Source organism: Dermochelys coriacea, chromosome 5, assembly GCF_009764565.3.
Source record: "Dermochelys coriacea isolate rDerCor1 chromosome 5, rDerCor1.pri.v4, whole genome shotgun sequence".
In the NCBI taxonomy this organism is placed as follows: Eukaryota; Metazoa; Chordata; order Testudines; family Dermochelyidae; genus Dermochelys; species Dermochelys coriacea.
The window spans coordinates 71,029,836-71,053,165 of NC_050072.1; the positions used below are offsets into that span (position 1 = coordinate 71,029,836).

General features: G+C 43.8%; 1 protein-coding gene across 1 annotated transcript in view; it reads right to left on the bottom strand.

Moving 5' to 3' along the window:
- Nucleotides 1-23,330, bottom strand: part of TMEM232 (transmembrane protein 232) — a 134,125-nt gene that overhangs the window by 41,105 nt on the left and 69,690 nt on the right. The window contains exon 11 of the mRNA XM_043515058.1: nt 12,783-12,961. Within this exon, the coding sequence (XP_043370993.1) occupies nt 12,783-12,961 (179 nt within the window). The remainder of the gene's footprint in view (nt 1-12,782; nt 12,962-23,330) is intronic.

A 23,330-nucleotide genomic window follows, 5' to 3' on the forward strand; every position in this document is an offset into this window, starting at 1 on the left:
GTACATAATAGAGATGTTTTTATTGAACCAACATGTACAACAAGATGATGGGTGATAACTAGTGATATCAGAGGCAGTAACTAACTATGTCGAAGGGGCTGTACTAACTTTTTTGTACTGGGGTATAAAGATGTATCTCAGAGGGAGTATCTTTGGCCAGCCTAGGGAGCAGTAGGAAGTCCCACCACTGACTGAGCTGTGTCCATTGTCACGAGCATACATGTCTTAGTATCCTCAGAGTCTGCCAGGTGCTATTACCATGCTTTGTCAAAAATAAACCAGGCCAGGTGCCTTCTCTGAAAACCAAGTCTGTGGATTTATTGGGCAGTTTAATTGAGGTATGTTATCTCTGCTAGCTGGAACAGCACACTGAATGAACACACACGCAGCCAACATCTGGCCAGAGCTCCTGTATTCTTCATAGAGCTATTATGAGATATTATGGCCTAACTATGATGTATTTTATACAAGATAGGTCATATAAGATATCACTGAAAAGGTTATGATTGATTATCCTATTTGTATGCCTGTATCATTTTTTTGTATCTGAAGCTAAGAATATTGTCTATGCATCTATTACAAAGGTGTTTACACCTGGGGAACACCCACTAGACAGAATTCAATCAGTCTTGATAGCTCGCTGGGAAGGGCCATTAGAGAGAACAACAAGACTTAGAAGTTGCTATTCACCCACCAAAAAGCCTTCCTGGGGATGGTGCAAACAGTCTCTGAGTTATGGCTGCAGGGACGTGTGACCAAGTCACCTGGTACTGGACTCCATGATAATACTAGTGTTTTTCCACCGACTGGGGATCAAATTGGGAGACAAAGGATTCCCACCATATGCAAAAACTAAAGCAGGGGAGTGACATCATTGTGATGAATTCTTCATTGACTCCCCACCTAAGAAAGAGGACTACTGGAAACGCCTGAGAACACAAAGACTAGGGGAGAAGGGCTGAGCCCAGCTAAAGGGTTGTCTGGCCTGTGAAATATATAGCTGCAAGCAAATGCAGCTTGCCTTCAAGACTCTCTGCAGTCTGCCTAAAATAACATTTAGGGTGAGAATTTGCTACAGTTTCTTTAGTATATTAATCTTAGATTGCATACATGTTCTATTTGCTAGGTAATCTGCTTTGATCTGTTTGCTATCCCTTATAATCACTTCAAATCTATCTTTTGTAGTTAATAAATTTGTGTTTATTTTGTCTAAAACCAGTGTGTCTGGAAATCATAACTTGGGGCAAAAAGCCGTGTATATTCTTCTCCACATTGGAGGGGGCGAATTTCTTGAGCTTACGCTGTACAGTTCTCTGTGCAGTGCAAGATGGTATAATTTTGGTTTTACACTCTAGAGCGGGGGTGCACTTGATTAACTCGGCCATTCCTTAGCTGAGCCTTCCCATGCAGAGCTGATCTCAGGATCTTTGTGTATAGCTACACATAGGTGTGTCCCTACCTGTATGTGTACTGGTAAAGTGCAGTCTGAAGCCTGGGGAAGGACTTGACAGGCTGCATAACAGTACAGTGTTAAGGGAACCCAGACTGGTGGATCAGGTGGGCTCAGTGATACCCCAGATCCAGGTGGCACCCCAAAGGGGGGAAGAACCCATCACAACAGGTTTCACCCTTGAAATCTGGGCACGTCCCCTCTGTTGGAGTCTTCAGTCTTCTGAGTGTCCTTGTTATCTGTAGCAAAGGAGAGAGGGAGGAGAAAAGGCAAAGCATGGGGCCACAGTGTTGTGTTTTATACCCTTAGTCCATGTGCTTGGAGAACACAAGTCCAGGCATGTCTGGTGGGCATGCTGAGTCCCCAGGCAAGGTTGAGCAATGCCCCTGATGTGGCCTTATGCAGGTGAGTCACGGAATTTTAGCTCCCCTGCTGGACAATGACAGCTGATGGTGGTTTGACACCTACCCAGGCATTGGTTACTTTTCTTTCTGTTGTCTTTGTGGAACTATTATCTGGTCGATTCCCCAACTTACTGCATGTTTTACTGGCAGCCATACAACACAATCTCGTAATTTCACATGCACTATTTATATACCTCTTTAGATAAAACAGTGACTCTCAGCAGATAATAACCTTTCCCCGATACCTTACATGGCATGCTTTATATGAAAGATCACAATTTTATATAAATGAGAAGTATGGGGGTAACAGGGCACTCCGCGAGGTATAGTTTGTCACACTGGTGTGCCCAGATCTGTAACCAAGTGTGCACCCTACGGGGATGAATTTTCAAAATGTTTGCATTGCTAAATCAGCCACTTCCACTAGTAATAATAGGCAATTCAGACACTAGTGGGTTGCACTTCCCAGAAGGGGATAATAGGAGTGTGCTTTGGAAACTTATCCAGCAGATCATTTTCAAAGGGGGTCACTGCATCCCAAAGGGCTAGTGCAGCCCCAGTAGTGTGCAACAGAAACTGCACCTCAGTGTGACTACAGCAGGTGACTGCTTCACACAGCTGCCTTACTGTGATCAGCCATGTTAGTTACAGTGTGTGTTTGCACCCACTGCAAGCCAGTGAGTGGCAGTTTATTTGTTTGCCATTAGCATTAGAATGCTACAGGCTAAGGGGGGGGAAATTGCAGGACCTGCTTATTTAAGCATTTTACTGACCACAGCCTGGTGCTATGCCTACTTTTGAGAGGCCATCACTGTTTGAGGAACACCACTGGGATCAGTTAGGGTACAGTCACAGGGACAGTTAAATGGTGACAGACCATCTCAGCAAGAAATAAGGATGACTATACAAATCCCCACCATATTCCCCCACATCTGCATAGCACGGCATACGCTTCCTCTTGTGAGAAAGCAGGATTCCTTCTGCGCTGCCATCCCCCAGTCTGTCTTGCATGGAATTGTTGGTGAAAACAGAGGCACAAAGGGAGTCACATCACATTGACCAAAAACTGTATCAAGCACAACACCTTGTCTGTACATGCTGGAGTACTTCTATCCATTGTTGTTAGATATTTACAGCAGGAATAGTAAAATCTACAGCTGGAGTATGAACCATGTGTGATAAAGCTCTGTCCTTGCCTCCGTGGGTCCCTCGTTTCCTGGTGGATTTTGCTAGCCTCAGAGGCTCACTGTGACCCTCCACATAACCCTTCTTTCTCTAGGGGCAAGGGTCACAGCCTACTGAGCCATTTTCATCATAAGCCAGCAAGGGAGGTGAGGAGAAGTTATCATTTCTTGCACAGTCTCTGTTGTCTCCCAGTCTCAGGGATTAAACAGGGGGCAAAGGTGGGGGGGGAGCCCAGGCCCATCCTCTACTCTGGGCTCCAGCCCAGGGACCCTAATAGTATCAGCTACGGTAGCTGACCTTTTAGAAACATGACATGTACAATTCCCTGGGCTACTTCCCCCACAGCAGCCCTCACTTCCTCAAACTCCACTTCACCCTTATCTCAGGGCCTCCTTCCTTGTGCCTGATATAGTGTGTACTACTCAGCCTCTCCAACAGCACAACTTCTTCCCACAGCTCCTGACATGCACCCATACCTGACTGGCTGGGGAGCTTTTAACTAGTTTCAGCCAGCCCCTGATTGGCTTCAGGTGTCCCAATCAACATAGCATTCTCCCTGCCTTCTGGAAAGTTCTTAATTGGCCCCAGGTGTCTTAATTGACCTGGAGCAGCTTCCATTTCACTTAACCTGGTACCAGGAATTTGTTTAGCCTGGAGCTAATATATCTATCTCCCACTACTTTTTCTATACGTTACCCCAGGCCCGCTGGACCTTTTAATTGGACCCCTGCCCCGTGGACCCAACTGACCCCTTCACTAGAAGCCGGCTGCACGAGATGCAGCCGGTCTGTTTCCAAACCGCGCCAAGAAAACATCTCTACACGCTCGTGCTCCACACCCTTCACGCCCGCACCCTCGTGTCCCGCCCCGATACAAAATGGCGGGACCTCCTGCCACCTTTGGAGGGTGAGGAGCCCCGGGGGGCCAGCCTATATTCCACCTTAGTTCCAAGGCCCGCCGGGGATGTCAGTTGGCGGCTCCTTCACGGAGCCGTGATCATGGGCGTGTACTTGGCGCGGTTCACTTCAATCCCAGACACCTGCCCCTTTTGCGGTGTGAGGGATACCCTGGCACATGTATACCTGGAGTGTGCCAGGCTGCAGCCCCTATTCCGGCTCCTCACCAATATTTTATTACGTTTTTGGTTGCACTTCTCCCCTCACCTTCTCATTTATGCACTCCCTATACGTGGCCCCACAAAGTCACGGGATCTCCTGGTCAACCTCCTCCTGGCCCTAGCAAAAATGGCCATCTACAAAACCAGAGTGAGGAGGTTGGCCGATGGAGTCTCCTGTGACTGTGGGGCCTATTTCCGATCCTCGGTCCGTGCACGTATCCGGGCAGAGTTCCTCTGGGCGGCGTCCTCTGACTCCCTTGATGCCTTTGAGGAGCAGTGGGCGTTGTCTGGGGTTCTCTGCTTGGTGTCCCCGTCCGGTTCCCTTCGTTTGACCCTTTGACCGCACTCCTGTCCCTGTTATTTTATTAGTTGTCCCCCGGAATTTTTTGGGTATCTAGGTCCTGTGGATCCCCCTTTTTAGGCTGGGGGGGATCCTTTAGCGGTGGACGGGCTTCGCCCGCCCACTTCCCGGATCCCAATAAGACTACTTTTCTATAGCCATCTGGCCTTGCCCCGTCACACATGGCATTTGTCATATTGAGGACACTGTCCATGTCCATGTCTGATATGACAAGTCAGGGTCAGTGTGAGCTACACTTTGAGAAGTCAGATGCTTGCGGGAGTGGGTTTACCTCACTGCAATGGACAGAATGATTTTCTAGCTGCCATGGAGTTCCTTCTACCATACCTCTGAGACACTTGCTGTTGCCTTTGTATTCCTCCTTATCCTTAACCCCTCTGGGTACACTTTTTATGGTGAGTCCCTCAAATGGAGTGAGGACTACTGCCCATGGTGTGTGATTACGCTGCTGTCATGCAAAGCTCTCCCCAGGCATTGCTGCCTTTTGTATCCACTATACCACAGTCCCTGCACTAAATAATGTGAATGAGCTCTGCCTGGCATAACTACACTTTCTCTGCACTGCAGGAACATCTGTGTAGAAGGTGCTGTGTGCATCTAATTGTTTTGAGAATTTGAATGGCATCCCAGGGGTCACTGTTCCCTATGCCACTATTTTGAGAGGCTACTCGTGAATAAATACTCACCAGTGTGAGTAAGGGTTGCACAAACCTAGCCCCAAGAAAGGAAGGGTAGAAGACAGCCCTTGAAAAGAGCACCATTGTTCTCTTAAGAATTGATAGGAATAAATCATCAGAGAGAGGTTTTTTCCTCGCACAGTTCTCTAGCAGCCTGGGGCACTATAGTACTACTCAGTATACTCTTTAGGCTGCTGTTTATGATAGAAAGAAATCAGAAATATCAGCTGCAAAAGAGAAAGGGGGAAAATGCTATACAATGGAACACTAGAGTAATTTGAAAAAAATCTTCTGCCACATTAATTAAAGTAACACTGAAATGTTACATTATCATAGCTTAATATCTGCAACATCTAATTATTTGGGGTAACATAATTTCAATGCCTGTCTCTTCTAGCTCTTAAAATTATACAGAGCAGGTTTCAGTCTTTTGAACATGGTTGTGGTGGAGAGCGCGTTGAAAAGTTGTTTTATGCTGAGATGTCTGGTAAAGACATATACTTCAGCATGCTGAGTGGCAAGATTCCATTAAGCTATTGAGCACACCCATGCTGAGTGGAAGTTCAGGAGCACTCAGGAAGTGCACTAAGTTAAGTAGTTGTGTGTTCACCTCTTTCACCTTCCATGAACTTGTGAAATTGCTTTTGCCTTTACAAATAACTTCATTACTTTGCCAGTTTGAACAGGGTACTGTTTCAAGCAAAAAAAATACTCTCACCATTGCACCTAAAGGCAGCTACTGTGTATGTAGGCATTTGGGCCCAGATCACCCCTCCTGAATTCTGTGATCATCCCTCCACAAACATCCTCCCACTGTAACAAATTATCCTATGGTTGGGGGAGGTGAGGTTGCAGCATTTGCTTCTTCATGGAAAAGGCTGTGGGCCCCACACCCATACCTGGGTATATTCAGGTGATCAGGGCCAACCACAAAAAGACACTGTGTCTCTGCACCATCTCTGGACTCCGTAGTCCCTTTGGCTTCCTGGCATGATTTCTCCCTTTGAATCATGCTGCCAAGGAGCCCCTTGGGGCTGCATTTGTGTGGGGGTACAGGGAGAATAGTTATCAATGGTTCACAATCGAGCTGGAAGGGCATCTCAAGTGGGATCCCCCAGGGTTCTGTCCTGGGTCCAGTTCTATTCAATATCTTTATAAATTATTTGGATAACAGCAGAGAAAGTAAACTTATGAATCATGCAGATGATACTGAGAACTTTGGAGGATAGGGTGAAAATTCAAAATGATCTTGACAAACTGGAGAAATGTACTGAATTAAACAGGATGAAATTCAATAAGGACAAATGCAAAGTACTACACTTAGGAAGGAATAATCAGCTGCACAAATACAACTGGGAAATGACTGCCTGGGAAGGAGTACTGCACCAAAGGATCCAGGGGTTATAGTGGATCATAAGCAATGAATCAATAGTATAACACTACTGGGGGGGGGAGAAAAAGAGCAAACATCATTCTGGGATGCATTAGCTGGAGTGTTGTAAGCAAGATATGAGAAGTACCCAGTAATTCTTCTGTTCTGCTCAAGACTGATAAGGCCTCAACTGAGGTACCACACTTTGGGAAAGTTGTGGACAAATAGGAGAAAGTCCAGAGGAGAGTAACAGAAATTAAAGATCTAGAAAACATGACCTATGAGGGAAGATTGAAAAAATTGAATTTGTTTACTCTGGAGAAGACTAGGGTGTAGGAGAATAGAGGGGAGACACTGATAACAGTCCTCAATTGTGTAAAAGGTTGTTATAAAGATGAGGGTGATAAATTGTTCTCCTTGTCCACTGAGGACAGGACAAGACTTAATGGGCTTAAATTGCAGCAGGGGAGATTTAGGTTAGACATTAGAAAAAGCTTCCTAACTGTAAAGGCAGTTAAGCACTGGAACAAATTACCTAGGGAGGTTGTGGCATTTCCATCACTGGAGGTTTTTAAGAACAGACTAGACAAAAGTCTGTCAAGGATGGTCTAGATAATATATAGTCCTGTCTCAGTGCAGGGGACTGGACTAGATGACCTACTGAGATCCCTTCCAGTCCTACACTTCTGTGATTCTATGTGCATTCTCTCTGCCTCCAGCACATCTATTCAAACCCAGCCTTCACCCTTACCCCTGTGCATACACTGCACCATGCCAAGAGGCTTCTGTGGGGTCTGAAAGGAAAAAGGAGATGGTGAACATGAATCTAAGGCTATGACTTCACTGTACTGATGCAGCTGTGCTGCAGTAAGCTCTCTAGTGTATCATCTCTAAACTGATGGGAGAGAGCTCTCCTGTTGACCTAATTAATCCACCCTCAACAAATGGTGGTAGGAGATGCTCTCCCACTGACGTAGTGCTGCCCACACCGGCATTAAGGTTGGAATAATTTATGTCACTTGGGGGATGGCTTACCCATACCCCAGAGTGACAAGTTATATTGACAAAAGTGGTAGTCTAGACATAGCCTAAGCCTTAACTAGTAGAGTTTTGAAAACACTTTTTGGAAACTTATTAATATTCCCATGTGGCAAAAGAGAAGCAACTGAAAACATTAAAAAAAATCAATGAAATCGACACATGTAATATGCATAATATAGTAATGGAATGACCTACACAATGCTAACAAGTGAAATAAAGCATCCAAGAAATTCTGATACTAAGCTTTGAATACATGGCTATATTCAGGATCACTAATATTATATCAACAACAGAGTCTGATGAAATTCCTTGTAAGCTGTTGAGTCCCATTTATTGTTGACATAAGTGCCATAATTTACATATCTAGTTAATCTTACATGTGTGGTAGGGCCATTCCCCAAAAACATTCATGATTTTTTTTTCCTGGTGTGTAGTCAGAAATCAGAAAAATGGTTAATTGAAACCATCTAGAAACAGACAAGATGCAATATGAGTAGGGTTGGAAGGATTAGATTATCAGTAAATGTCAATAAACTTTGATTTTGCTATCCACACACAAACCAACAATTTTCATTGATAACTGAAATTCACAGATAGGCCAGAAGTAATAAAAATCTGCTTGAGAACCACAGAGTTCAATTTAAGGATATTAACTTTGTATATTTTATATGTAAAGTTGACAATTTGTGTGTTTAATGGATATAAAGCTTTAACTTTTTGAGTCTCAGCGTCTACTGTCATTAAATAATTGTCTGACCTTCTTCCTGATGCCTCACCCCTCAATTTTGTCCAACTGTGAAATTAATATTAATTTTTATTTTTATCTGTTGAAATTCTTAAAAAATAAAAACTAAATTCTGCCAAGTCAAAATATGGGGCGTGGCATACAGACCCCAATGGTGGTTAGGCGTGCAGCATGATGCCTTAGTCTTTGTCTATAGATATTATAAAAGCTCTCCTATAGGGACACCAAAGTGCAGTCAGCACCCTAACAGTAAACATGTGAATTAGAGGGCATGTTACAAACTCATTCTACACGAGACAATTTTTTCAAGGAGAAACTGAATGGTCTTGTTGTTCTCTTTCCTAGTGTATCTATTCTCTTAAGACAATAGTCTGGCATGTCTCCTTTCTACTAATTCAGTGCAGTATTAGCTTCTGAGTGTTACCAGTAACCTGCTACTTTTCTACGATACAGCAGGACCCTATACCTACTCAGCAGCATTCTACTAAACTGCTTCTTTTAAATAATAACAATGTCTAGCACTTTTTATCAGTAAATCTCAAAGTGCTTTACAACAGAGGTCAGTAGAATTGTAATTATTGTATAAATAGGGAAACTGAGGCACAGAAAAGTGACAACACCCATCAGGCCAGTGGTAGAGCTGGGAAGAGAACCTGGTTCTCTGGACTCCTAGTCTGGTGCTCTGTCTAAAAGGACTATGGAATGTATGGCTCAAAATGCATGAAATTCACAGTACAAGAGCTCTCTCCTGCCTTCCTTTCCAAAGAGAACCCTGTTAGCTTGGGGAACTTCACAATGCCATGGTGCACTCTGAGGCATTAACCCTACCATACTGTTTAAACTGTAAGAAACTATCAGCAAACCCACTGTATTCCGCTGCTCAGTGTGTGGGGGGGGGGAAGGGAGGGTCAGCTGGTCAAGCCCACCCCCAGCAGAAGACCCTCAGTGGATCTGGGAGAGCAGACTGGGCAGATCACTTCCTAAGGGACTGGAAGATGGATGGTGAGTCAGGGTTCTTCCTTCCCCCTGAATTATTACTTATTTTGCCAGCAGTGAGTGAGGCACTTTACAGAGAGTAAGAAAACAAGGCCCCCCGACCTGCCCCTGCAAAGGGGCTTACAATCTACATAATCCAAGACTCTGACATTGTGTGTGTGTGTATTTCGGGAAGATGGCAGGCTCCTGAGAGGACGTGTAAGAAATGGGAAAGCCCTGTATTGGGATTGAGGGGAGGGAAGGGATGAGGAGCGCTTATCAAATGGTTGGGAAATCCAAAGAATGTTTGGAGTTGGTTTGGGGATTGAAGGAAAGTTCAGGGAGTTCTTATTTTAAATCAAGAAATATACCCTTTGGTAATAGGAAGTTGTGAACTGATTGCTTCTGCTTTCCCCTCTTGCTGATCCGCTATTTGGTTTTAATGCCTGTGACTGATCTATTTAGAGGAGCTTGTGACTGCCTTCCTGTTAGCACTGGGGGTGGTAGACAATTTTGCAGTTTTCATGATTGGGGTTGAAATGCGCATCTATCACAATCTGAAAAGCAATTCCACTGTATCCTGGAAGCAACTAAAGTACCTTGAAAGCAGCTATTGTAATCTGCTTAAAGATGTGGAGGTCATAAGTCTAGGAAAACACACTCTTAATGGGTTACAAACAGCTACTTTGTTTTAGCAAGTTAAATTTTTCATTATTTTGCAATAACCTTAAAGCACACATGTAAATTCATTTCACTGCAACAGTACAATCTATATCTATTTATACTTGTATATGTATTACTTGAGGGAATTGTTTCCATTTTCAAAGTTTCTAACTCAAATCCTATTGATTTGATCCTATTGATTTGATTGAATGCATCCGATGAAGTGAGCTGTAGCTCACGAAAGCTTATGCTCAAATAAATTTGTTAATCTCTAAGGTGCCACAAGTACTCCTCTTCTTTTTGTGAATACAGACTAACACGGCTGCTACTCTGAAACCTGTCAAATCCTATTGTGATTCCTGGCAAGGCTGGAAAATATTATTCCTAGAGAAACTATTTTCTTCCTATAAGGACAAAAATGTAGTGTAGGAACGAACATTGCCCATTGACTTCAATAGAAGTCGCACCTGCTCACACCATACCTGAATTTAATTAATAAAGATTGTATTATTCATCTTTAGGCAAAGGTTGTCATGTGCCACACCTCTAAGCATGGTCCACAGGAGATCTTCTGTACACATACAAGTAGGCCATCAAGCTAACTAAATTATCAATTATCTTGTAACGTGGTTCACTGAAAATGAAGTAGGGAAATTTACCTTTTTGATCTCTATTTTTCCTGAGGTGCTAGTTAGCTTCAGGAACATACTGTTGCCTTGATCCCAGGGTGAATGCTGTGTGTAGGTGTACCTGTAGCAGCTGAATGGAAGTGTTCTGTAGTTTTTGCTGAGAGGATCTCTCAGAACACTGTGGGAAGCATGCTGGATAATGTTCCTTATTCCTGCTGGTAAAAGGTACATTATATATTCCCTCCCATACACCACTATCCTCTCCTTTCACCTGCTGCCAGATGCTAGTATGCATGTGAAGTGGGAGGGGCCATGGCCATGCCTCAAGCCCAGTTCATCATGCTCCTTATCATTGTGGGTTGCTGCTGGGTGTGAAACTACCTACCACCTGCATTCAAGGAGTGCTAGTTGAAGCATTCCTCCCCTCCCCTGCCCCCCACGCATCCATGCCCTCACTCCACATGTATTTGTGCAGGAAAAGATAAGCAACATGCCTTAATTATGTTGGGCAAAGGCAAATGTCCAAGAATATCTAGTGAATAGCTGACAAATCCCTTGTGTTCTCTAGGCTATCAAAGATTTCAATACTTAATCTCCTAGGCCTATTTTCATCCCAGTTAAATAAATCAGACATTCTTATCTAATTTCCTAAGATAATAGGACTGGGCAGAGAATTTAATACATAATTTAACTTTTCTGCAGGCACCATTTTCAAAACATTTATCTTCCTTACCTGTCTTAACTGTAACTTATCCCACTTCTGTAATTCGGTTTCTATATTATGAAGAATGGAATCTACATTCCTCTAAAGCACACTTGAAAAAATAAGTGCCAAATTCTTAAATTCCAGTGATGTTACCCTTTTATCTACTTCTATTCTGTGGATAAAATGTGATGGACTAGACCCTCTAGATATTGACAGACACTGTTTCCAGCTTAATGTTCTGCTCTGAGATATAGCCAAATATAGCTGACAGTTTAAGAAGTTACAGAATGAAATCATCTGTTTTCATTAAGTTAAATAAAATATCAGCATCAGCATTTAGAAGATTCTTTTGCTCCTTGTTCACCCTAAGTCCCCTGATTTCCTTCCTTCATTAACTCTGAAGAGCTACTTGCAAAGGCTCAGTGGATAGAGTTAACAATGATGTCTATAGGAGATAACCCTGCCTAGTGCCCCTTGAAATGTTACACAACTCAGAGATATTGTCTAGTTAGCACTGATGTTTGGGATTTTTTTTAAAAGGTAAAGTCTTGTGATAAAAGCATTTGATTGGGATTCAGGGTCCTGGGTTCAATTTCTCACCCTCCCACAGACCCTCCTGTGTGATCTTGGGCAAGTCATTTTATCTCGGAGTCTATGTTCCACATCTGTAAAATGGAGATAATACACCCTTTCTCCCACCCTTTGTTTCTCTTGTCTACTTGAAGTGTAAACTCTTTGAGGCAGGGACTGCCTCTTACTATGCTAGCACAATGGGGACCTGATCTCACCTGGGGACTCTAGGCAATAATGTCATTCACAGAATAAATAATCCCACACTGTTGCGATCCATAGCAGGTTTAACACTGATTGCCCTGGGAGCTGGATGGAACCTTAGAAAACGCAAGGATTCTTTTTCGTCTTTTGTTTCCATCTGAGCAAAAGGTATAATAGCAGTCTCTTATTCCTGCCTAGGCATCAGCCACCAGCAACGTTGGCAGGACTGTAAAGATTGGTAAAGGTACCAACGTTGGTAAAGATCACTAATAATAGGTAACTGCTGACCAGTAAACCAGACAGAGAAACTCATTCACTATTTTTGGTGTGTTTGAATAACATGGAGGCTATATAAAAAAACAATCGAAATATTAAGGGATTTAGAAGCCAAAGTATATTCTTTGTTGTATCAAACTTAAAATAAGTCAATTTTTCCCAAACAACCTTTAACCCTTTAAAACCTATTTTAAATTAAAGTACCTCCACATTTTGACAAATAACAAAGTGAGCTGCAGAGTACAATACCACTAACCAATGCGCTTGCTACCAGTCATGGCTCAGAGATTGCTCCTTTAATTAAAGGCACCCTAATTTTTTCACTCTAAAAATAAGTGTTTAGATTATGTTGCACTGGTGACCGGCTGGAGTGATGGTCAATTCCAGTTACTAGATTTTATACATACCTCAGCTACTCTTATGGCTTCCAGGACTCGGCTATCCTTTTCATTGTTCTTTTGTTTCTGTAAAGCTTTCCATACTGCATTCCTTAAGCCTTCTCGACTCACATCCCCACAGAGTTCATTGCATATCACAACCATATTGTAAACAACACCATAGCGAATAACCCAGAATAGTTCTTCACCTGCAAATAATTATATTTTAGCATGTGGTACATGTAACAATTTTGGTATCAGATTAATCTATTTTAGGAAGAGACAAAGAAACAGAAAACCTTTATTAAATGCAGAGTTAATATAATACAGAAAAGTATGCTTTAGGTTTTTGTGGGAAGCGTTGCAGAGAGCTTGGCTTAGTGAATTCAGCCATCCTACGGGGATACTTGATTTTGGAATAGAATAATCAAATCTCTTAGATCATAGATTTTGTTGGCATATGTGAGTCTGACTAAGAAAACTCTGTGTGTGGGGAGGGTGGGGGTGTCTGGGAAAGGAGGGGGAAATGGAGTAGGAGGCATTAAGTATCAAGTTAAGATGCCTAAGCCCACTAATGGAAATAAGTCTCCATTACAGTATTCCAGACTTGCAAAATGATTTGATCTCAGTGCACTATTGTTCAGCTCTTATGAAAAAATACTGCCATTCTCTTTTCTGTTTGGAACAGAAGGTAGAAGACTTCAGATAAGCAAAAAAGCATTTAAAGTGTCAAAGGAACGAAACAAGTTAAATTACAGTGGTTGCCCTGAAAACCTTTCCCATGTTGTCTTAAATAACACTACCTCCATATTCATAATGTTCCCTACACTCCCTTATAAGTAGTCTAAGGGACATTTCAAATAATGAGGTAATGCTTACTTGCTATCTAGCAGCCTGGTCCTGCAGTCTGCTGAGTGCATCCTGAAAGGTGCTCAGTAGCATGTTTGATTCCCTTTGAAGTCAACAAGAGCTCAAAAGGCTTAGCAATTGGCAGATGGTGCTGAGCACCTTGCTGTATCAAGATCTGAGACAGTTTTTTATAGAAGCCAGTGCCACTGTGTATTCCTAATGAATTTAAGGAAGAAGAGGACTGGAGTATTTTTAAGGGAACTGTGCACAAAATGTTCAGATTTATAAATATTAAATAAGAGATTTAGTTGCCTTTGTTAGGATTGAGATTAATGTAGCATGAACTCTGGAACAAACCCACACTATTGTAGGCTGTATCTTACATACATAAAATATGCATAGCTTAAAGCAATAGGAAATAAAAGTATTATTCTGAATCTTTTGGACACTAGACCCTAAAACATTCAGGTCTAACAACAAAAAAACCCATAAAAATTATAAGAATGAATGTATGTATACACAAATGGTATTATTAAATCATTGATCAGGTCCAGAAAACCCTACCGTATTTCCTATTTTTGAAGGTAATTTTTGGTTTTGAGCATTATATCCCTTCACGTGTACTAGTGGTCAACCAGAGGTCCCAAAAGCAAGCAAAGAGTTGTTTGCAATTTGAGGATTATTGATTGCTAGGGGACAACTCTGTTACCCAAGTTGTTACCATCATGGAGATCTGCAGCTTGAAGGTCAGCCTGAGAGAATTTAAAACTAGCACAAATGGTATGAACCTGATTAACAAGATTCAGCATGGATAACAGGCACAAAACAGTGAGTCAGTGTAACTAAGAGCAGAACTTGGCCCAGAGACCTCAAGCACAAAGCATCAGAGGCTGAAGTACAACTAATGCACTTCAAAAACAGTGAGGAGACACAAATCCATTTTGTCTGAATTACTTAAGTCCTAGTAAGACTTTAAGTAGTTGCACTGAAGACCTTCAAAAGTGGATCTGAAACCAAAACTATAGAGGACACTTAGTAGCCAGTGCCTTGTAAAGAAAGTATTCACTGAATCTGTTCTTTCGACCATGAATTATAAGGTGAATGTGTAAATAATATTGCACTAAAGCAAATACAAGGTATATAGAGAACCAAAAATCATGGTGTGACTGATAATTATAGGGAGAGAACACAAACAAACACTGGAAAATTAATTAGATGAGAAAGAGATCATGCAAACTATAAGAAAAAATAAACGACACCATGCAGGACGTATATACAGTCCAATTTTGTTTTGTAGAGGGTCTTTCATACAAACTATCCCAAAAGGCTTTACACATTGTTACTATGTTAAAATTAATAAATGAACACAGGGGCATGAGAGAAATTAAGAAATTTAGGCAAAGGAAGAGGCAGTGTGTGTGTTTACAGAAGATTTTCAACCAGAGAGAATACTAGTATGAGCAGAGAGCTACAGGAAGGTTGTTCCAGATTACAGGAATTGCAACAAAGCCTCCCATGCCCATAGTGGGCAGATTGCATGAAGGAACAGACAGGTCAAGTACAAGATTTAAAGAGGGTGTGGAGCAGGGACTTGAGAACAAAAAGGTCAATGAAGAGGCTGGATCAACTCCATGGAAGGTTTTAAAATTAAGGAGGTAAACTTGTAAATGGAATCCTGAAATGAATGGGAGCCAGTGGACTACTTGGTAGTTCTCTCCAAATTGATGGAGGATACTCCATGAGAATATAAACTGTAGCTTTTGGATGTGATACAACATCACATCTTACAAAGCAGCTATAAAAGAAAAAAAGAAGGGTAGATGAGAGGTTGGGATTGTCAAAGGGACAAAGTTTGGTAGTTTGGGTACATTAGCTATGGATTTATATACTTTATGGTAAGTTTAACCTTAGCTCTCAGTGTCCAGGCATTTCAATTATTGATTTGCTAACTTAACTACAATTGACTTTTCTCTGGGAATTCAAATTGCACATGTACACTGCACACACTCAATTACAGCAGCTGAAGTTAAGTTTCTTTCATTTGGAAATTCTGCTGCTTTCAGAGACATTCCAGTTCTTAGCTGGGAAATCAACTGAAAGCAGAAATATCCCTGTTAGTGGAAGAAACTTTTTGAGTATGATTGTTGTATAAATAAATTGATTTAGCTACAAGCATCAGAGGTGGAGAAAATCACAGAAAACATATTTGTAAATATATTAGTCTAATTTCACCAATATCTGTTGAATAATACATTAGCTGAACAGTATTAAATCAGAAATAGAGCTTTGACCAACTAATAATGGATAGCTTGGACTGCTGAGTATAGCTGATGTGTATTTAACCATTTTTGTCAACGTATATAATGTGTACCTTGAAGTCAGTGGGGATATTCAAGGAACAGAAGTCTTCTCCCTCCCCCCGATCAGATCAATTTACAGGAGGCTTAGGTTATGAGTTGATGGGGCTGTGTGCAGTGTGTTCCTGAGTGTGTGCAGACTGTAGGTGCTATCATAAAGATGATAATTAATAGCAAAATACAATGGTGAAAATATAGCCATTATGTAGCATTCACTATCAATATATCTCCCTTTCATAAAGATAAGTGTTTTGCACAAACCATCTCTCTTTACAAGCTCTAAATCTTTGTTCAACAAGGAACAATATATTACCAGCACAACAGAAGAATCATCAGTCTGAATATGGTTTGCTCTAAAACCCACAAGATAAATTACAAATAATAAAAGCATTCAGCCAACTATACTCCAGCAAGTCACAATTCCTTTTTAAAAGCCATTGATGATTTAACAAGTGAGCCATGTGGCTCTTTTCTCGTTGATTTAAACTCTGCTACAGTCTTCTTAAAGAAGAATATTCATTAGAACTTACTGCACCCAAATGGCACACAGTTAATGCAATATATATATATATAAATTCTGCTTATAAAGACAGATGGCAGTATGTTAGAACTGTCATAAAAAGTGGACTGTAATCTAATAATCATGTCTAGACATTTGCTGAGAAACCTGACTGTTATAAAACTACTCATCCAGGTCCCCTGCAGCATCACAAGGCACTCTTCTGTTCTGCTTTGGATGACCTAGTGGCAGCTTTCAAAAATGTTGCTTTAAATATATTGAAAGGAAATCTGCTCCTGACAGCTAACCAAGTGACTATTCTGGCAAAAATGTATAAAGCCCCAGCAACAGAAGTCCCTAACAAGAAAGAAAGAAAGAAAGAAAGAATGATTAGCCATTTAAGGGACCTGAAAAGAACCATTCTGAGTTTTCTGGTTATTCCATTTTCTGGTCTTTTAGCATATTGTTAATTTAGCATGCACTGAAAACAAAAATGTCAGTGGTAATTCAGCAACAGCTGTATCACCCCAATGCGATTCTAATGCAAGAGTCAAGACAATTACTGTATCAAGTAAATTTTAAATGAGACACATTTTTCCCACACACTGACCTCTCTGAAAATGAGAGAGGCTGAACTCTTAATCAGTGTTTATAAATTCTGCTGCCTTCTGATATAGCATGGAGCACAGGCAAAATGGCAATTGATTTTTCTCTATGCCTTCCTGAAAGGCAGCTGTGCTAGCTTGAGCGGATGTTAACTTTGTCACTTAAAAACTTTCTAGAGATATTTTTACATAAACATTATAGGAAAAAATCCTAATATGCAATTAGAAAAAAATGGAATGGTCCAGGAGATAAGGCAACAGGGAGTGAAGCAGGAGCTGTGGATTTTATCCTGGCTCAGGAATTTACTCTCTGAGTGAAGCTTAGGTGAGTTAGTTACAATGTAATGCACTCTTATATAGGGGAACAGCACCTAAACCCTCAAAATAGCATATCTGAAAATGAGGCCACTTATTTAGGCACTTAAGTATGGATGTAGAAGCCTAACTTTAGGCACCCAACTTTTAAAAACTTGGCAACAGTTTACGTTATCAAGGGCCTGTAATCTCCACTCCACCCTGCAGAGATAAATAAATATATATTAAATCATGGAATTAACCTGATGTGTTCTGTGCTTGACTAGTTAAATACAGGTTTTTGTTAAATCCCATCCTATCCCCCCTGCAATTATATACTGCCTATTTAGAATGTAAACGCTTGGGGCAGGGAGTTTGTCTTCCCACATTTCTGTAAAGCACCTAGGAGAGTACTGACACTACCTAATTATATACAACAGTGATTAATAGTTTTAGCAAATGTTTGAACTGTATAGGAAAGATAGCAAAGTGCTGTGGTACAGGCAGTGAAACTCAGTATTGCAACACTCAGATCAGTATTTTCCTAGACATTTGTTATTTAATTCTGACACCATTGCTGAAAGAAAAATGCAGCCACAAGGATTTTAAGAGCAGCTACATTTCACTTGATCTGAGAACAACAGACTAGGAAAATACCTCTTCTGGCCATAAACATTGCTAGCTGTTCCAATGAAAGCTTCTAGGGGGCTGCCAAAAGTGAGGTCAAGGAACACACTGGGAACATGGAAAAAAGACACACCCAGAAGGAGCAGGGCCTACCCAACTCCATCTTTGTTAGACATCTTGGCAGTCTCGCTGAGTGGGTCCTTCCTGGACAGAGTGGATTGACACCAAGCCATGAGCAGTGTGAGATATAGGAGGCAACTGAATGCATAGTGTGGAAGCGGACCAGGAAAAACCACTTTTGTCAGAATGGCAATGGAGCCCCCCAGCAGGAGGGAGGAGGAGACAAGAAAAGAGTCCCAGCATAATCTAGCAGAGAACTGGCTAGCTAAGGTTTGAAGAAGTGAGGTGATGTGTGGGAACATGGTGTGTTTGTGAGCTAGTTAAGAATGTTTATGAGCTAGTTAAGGTCGCGGTGAACCTTTGATGACCCTTTAATGAACCTTGAGAAAGAGTTACAGGCTGGAACGTGACCCAGACAAACTGGCAACACCAGACCTTGTTGACAACAGATAGCGGACAGCTGTGCTCCAATCAAGAGGAAGAATGCTCGTGTACAGCCCGTGCTAAGGCTGCTCGACCAACAAAATGTCTCCGTGACCGGATGATGGACTTGGGAGGGGGATGGAAATGTTATGTAAGAGGAGTGTATAAAAGCAATGAGGAAATAATAGGTAAACGGCTTTGCTACCAACCATATTGGCTGATGTGCTTTGTCCGGCTCGCATGAGAACCCCAACAAATGGTGACCCTGACGTGATCCCTTCTGAAAAAGCGAGGATTCCAGCCGCGGCAGGAGGCACCGGCTTTTCGGCTCCTGGGCGTCCGAGAGTGACGCAAGTGCGCACAGGTGAGCGGCTTTAAGTAACAATGGGTACCGCTGTATCAGCTGAAGAGAAAACCGTGCATGAGTTTTTACTTCGTATTATAGAGAGACAGGGCGAAAGAGTAACTGCAGACTCCTTGTCTCATCTGCTGAAATGGGGACAGAGGAGAGGGTTTCTGAAGAGGCCAAACCATGCTTTTGATGGACAAGTGTGGGAGCGATTGGGACAGGATCTTTGGGACTCTGTTGCCCATGGGAATAAGGAGGCTGTGTCCCTTAGCAAGACCTGGCGCAAGGTGAAGAAAGCTATAGCGGCCCTTGCAGCTGAGGCAGAGGTGCAAGCGACGGTTTCTGAGATGTTCCGCCCCAAATCTAATGATGATCCCCCGCAGGTTCTTCCTGTGGGGGCCCGAGACTTTTTCGGTACCCCTGAGACCGTGATTCCTATGGCTCCTTCCGCGCCCGATTTGGCATTGGACCCAAGTACTGTTCCGCTCCCACCAGATGATGTGCCTATGGATGCCACCGAGCACGTCGACCGTTCTTGATTAGAGATATGCCTACCTACGATCCTGACCCTGTCGTTTCCGATACACCCCAGTGGGATCCGGGACAGTCGATACCCCTTGCAAATACTTCTCCTTCTGTCATTCCCCAACGTGCCTCCCAACCTGACTCTCCCGATCTTACTAAACTGACTAACTCTGATACATTTCAGCAAGAGATGCGCCGGCAGGGCCAGCAGCTGACTGACATACTTCGGCAGTTGGCCCTTATAGCAGGCGATCCGCCTCCTGGCCCTTCTCAGGTGGCGAAAGTATTAGGGACTCGGGGTGGTTCGCCCCCACCCCCGGTCTATTCCTCTGATGAGAAGAAGGAATCCCCTGAGTTCCTGGGGCAGAAGCGAGGAAAGGGCCCTCCAAATCCGGCGCGACGCTGGCACGGGGTGATAAAAGATGCGATTATCGAGGGGGAGATTTTCCCTTCGGCGTACCCAATAGAACATGAGTCACCCGTGCTTTACCCTGTTATTACGGAGGCCAACGGGCGCCGAAAGTGGGCCCCCCTTGATTGGAAATTGATTAGAGAAGCACAGAAATCCGTTATGGCGTATGGCTTAGACAATCATTATGTTCAATCTCTAATTGAGCAAGTGTTTTCTAGTCAAGTTTTGTGTCCATATGACGCGAAAAAATTTGCAGATATGCTGTTGACCCCAACCCAGCGCTTGTTATGGAAGGATAGCTGGCGTCGCAGGGCTGAGGTGGCGATTCTGAGTAATATGGATCGGCCAGCCAACAGCCCCTTGCGGGTGGCCACCCTAGATGTTTTGATGGGAACTGGGGAATATACCAACCCTCAACTCCAGGCCCGCCTAGACTCTAGCATCCTGCAGCAGGCGCAGAGTCTGGCGTTGGCGGCGTTTAAGGCGGTACCCCAGATGGGGAAACCTTCCCCTCCTTATGCAAAGATTGTTCAGGACATGTCGGAGCCGTATTCCGCCTTTTTGGACCGCCTTCGGCAGGCCTTAGAAAAATCTCCTAACGTAATAGAGGACGCCAAAACAGCGGTGGGAATGTATTTAGCAACGCAGAATGCCAACCCTACTTGCCGTCGCATTTTGGCCTCATTGCCGAAAACAGCCTCCTTAATGGAGATGATTGAGGCATGTAACCGCGCCACGGCGGTTGAGGAGACGGAAAAGGCTACTATTCATGCGCAGGCCCAAGCGACAGACTTAGCCGTCGCTCTTAAACCACTCATTGGCCGTGCCCCTGGGGCCCGCGGGCCCGCTCGGCCCCCAGGTTCATGTTTTGCCTGCGGGCGCCCCGGCCATATGAAACGAGATTGTCCCAGCAGAAACGACAGGGGTGGGCAGGGGGTTGTGCCCTCCGTCCCCTCTCGCCCCTTTGCTGGTACATGCAATCGCTGGGATAAGTTTGGGCATCGTGCTTCGGAATGCCGCTCTCGCTATTAGAAGGATGGAACCCCCCTACCGGGAAACGGACAGATGAGCGCTCAACGGAGGGGCGCGCGGATACAAATGCCTCCCCTTCGACCGGCTGTTTGGAACACCTCACAGGAGCCACCGCCGGCAGTGCCGGAGTGGACCTGGCCATCGCCACTGACACCCCCATAGATGATGAACAAGTGCATGTTCTCCCATCCACCGCCACGGGACCCTTGGGATATGGATTAAGTGCCCTGATAATCGGTCGCTCCTCCGCCTCCCGACAGGGTATTTTTGTTCTTCCGGGCCTTGTCGATGCAGATTATACCGGCCCAATAAAGATCATGGTGCGTGTTTTTTGCCCTCCTGTCCTCATCTCAGCAGGCACTCGTATTGCGCAATTAATCCCTTTTCAGAGCGCAGTTCCCCACACTGATCCAGTTCATCGAGGCTCTGGTGGTTTTGGGTCTACTGGAATTCCTGAGATCGCCTTTGCAATGAAAATAACTTCCAACAAACCGCTCCGAACCGTATGTTATAGGGGCCCCGACGGACACTTGCTTTATCATGATGCCCTCTTGGATACCGGGGCCGATGTTACTGTTCTCCCACTCCAATCATGGCCTCCAAACTGGCCCCTGCAAGAACTTAACACCCCCGTGCGTGGCATCGGGGGAACTCAGAACACCCGTATTAATACCGAATTTATTGCTGTTACTGATGCTCGAAACCCCTCTACTGTTGCGTGGGTACACCCGTATGTTATTGCTACTTCTGTTTGGCTCCTAGGCCGAGACTGTTTGAACCAATGGGGCGTCACGCTACAAAATGAACCCCTTTTTGCTTAGCGGCCACTGATGGGCGACCGACCCCTCGACTTGAATGGTTAACCGACTCCCCTGTGTGGGTTGCACAGTGGCCGCTTACAACAGAAAAGCTCGCCCATGTTAAAAGACTTGTAAACGAGCAGTTATTGGCGGGTCATTTGGAGCCTTCCACCAGTCCCTGGAACACTCCTATTTTTACTATTCCCAAAAAATCTGGACAATGGCGCTTATTACAGGATCTCCGTGCAGTCAACGCTGTTATGAAAGATATGGGTGCCTTGCAGCCTGGGCTGCCCACCCCACCATGATCCCCCGTGATTGGCCCCTTCTTATTGTCGATTTGAAAGATTGCTTTTTTACTATTCCCCTACATCCGATGGACCGCGAGAAATTCGCCTTTTCGGTCCCGTCACTGAATAAAGCTGAGGCTGCTGATCGTTTTCAGTGGACCGTACTCCCACAGGGCATGAAAAATTCTCCTACCCTTTGCCAGCTTTTTGTGGCCTGGGCCATTGCTCCCCTTCACCACGCGCACCCTTGCTGGCTTATTTACCATTATATGGATGATCTCCTATTTGCTGGTATTGATCTGTGTCCCGATACAGCTATTCAAGAAATTCGATCCACCCTTCAGGCGGCTGACCATGTAGTTGCCCCTGATAAAATTCAGCAGTTCCCCTTTTCAATACTTGGGCATGGAAATTACTGATGCCGTTGTGCGGCCCCAGAAGCTTACCTTTCATACTGATATCCGCTCCCTTTACGATGTACAACGTTTGCTTGGAGATCTCCAGTGGGTCCGCTCTATATGCGGTATTACTAATGATGATTTGCAACCCCTTTTTAGTCTGCTTCAAGGCGGACAAACTCCTACCGATCCCCGTTCCCTTTCTCCGGCTCATATTGTGGCCCTTCAAAAAATTGCAGATAAGGTTGCGTGTCGATATTCTGGCCGTATTGCTCCTGAACTCCCCTTTTGTATTGCCCTACTTTCCTATGATACCTCCCTGGAGGCCCTTTTATTTCAGTGGGACCACAGTCTCTCTGATCCTCTCATTGTGATAGAATGGATCTTCCCGCCTTTACGTTACTCCCGTACAATCACCACCCGTGTTGATGCTATTGCCCGGCTTCTTGTAAATGCTCGAGACCGCTTGGTGTCCCTTGCGGGCTGCGACCCGTCTATTATTTATCTCCCCTATGATTCCCGCACCCTTACTCGTTTACTTGCGGAATCTTTGCCTTTTGCGTTGGCCCTTTTAAATTATGCTGGCCGTTTGGACAATCATTACCCCCCGCACCGTTTTTTCTCTGCTCCCCTTCCGTTGGAACATCTGCCACTCCTTTCTCTGGCACCTCTCTCTGGCCTTACGGTCTTTACGGACGCCAGTGGCCGCATTGCCCGTGCCGGCCTTTTTTGGCGTAGTGCTGATCGCTGGTGCCATGAGGCCGTTGTGGCAGAAGGTTCTGTCCAGGTTCTCGAATTTTGTGCCGTTATTCGTGCTTTTGAAAAATGGCCTACCACACCTCTTAATATTGTTACTGATTCACTGTATGTTGTTGGGGTGGTTTGCCGATGGAACGTGCCTTTCTTCGTCGTGTTCCTAATCCTGTCCTCTGGCGTGCCTTTTTACGATTATGGCACCTCCTTAACGCTCGTTTGGTCCCCTATTTTATTATGCACAT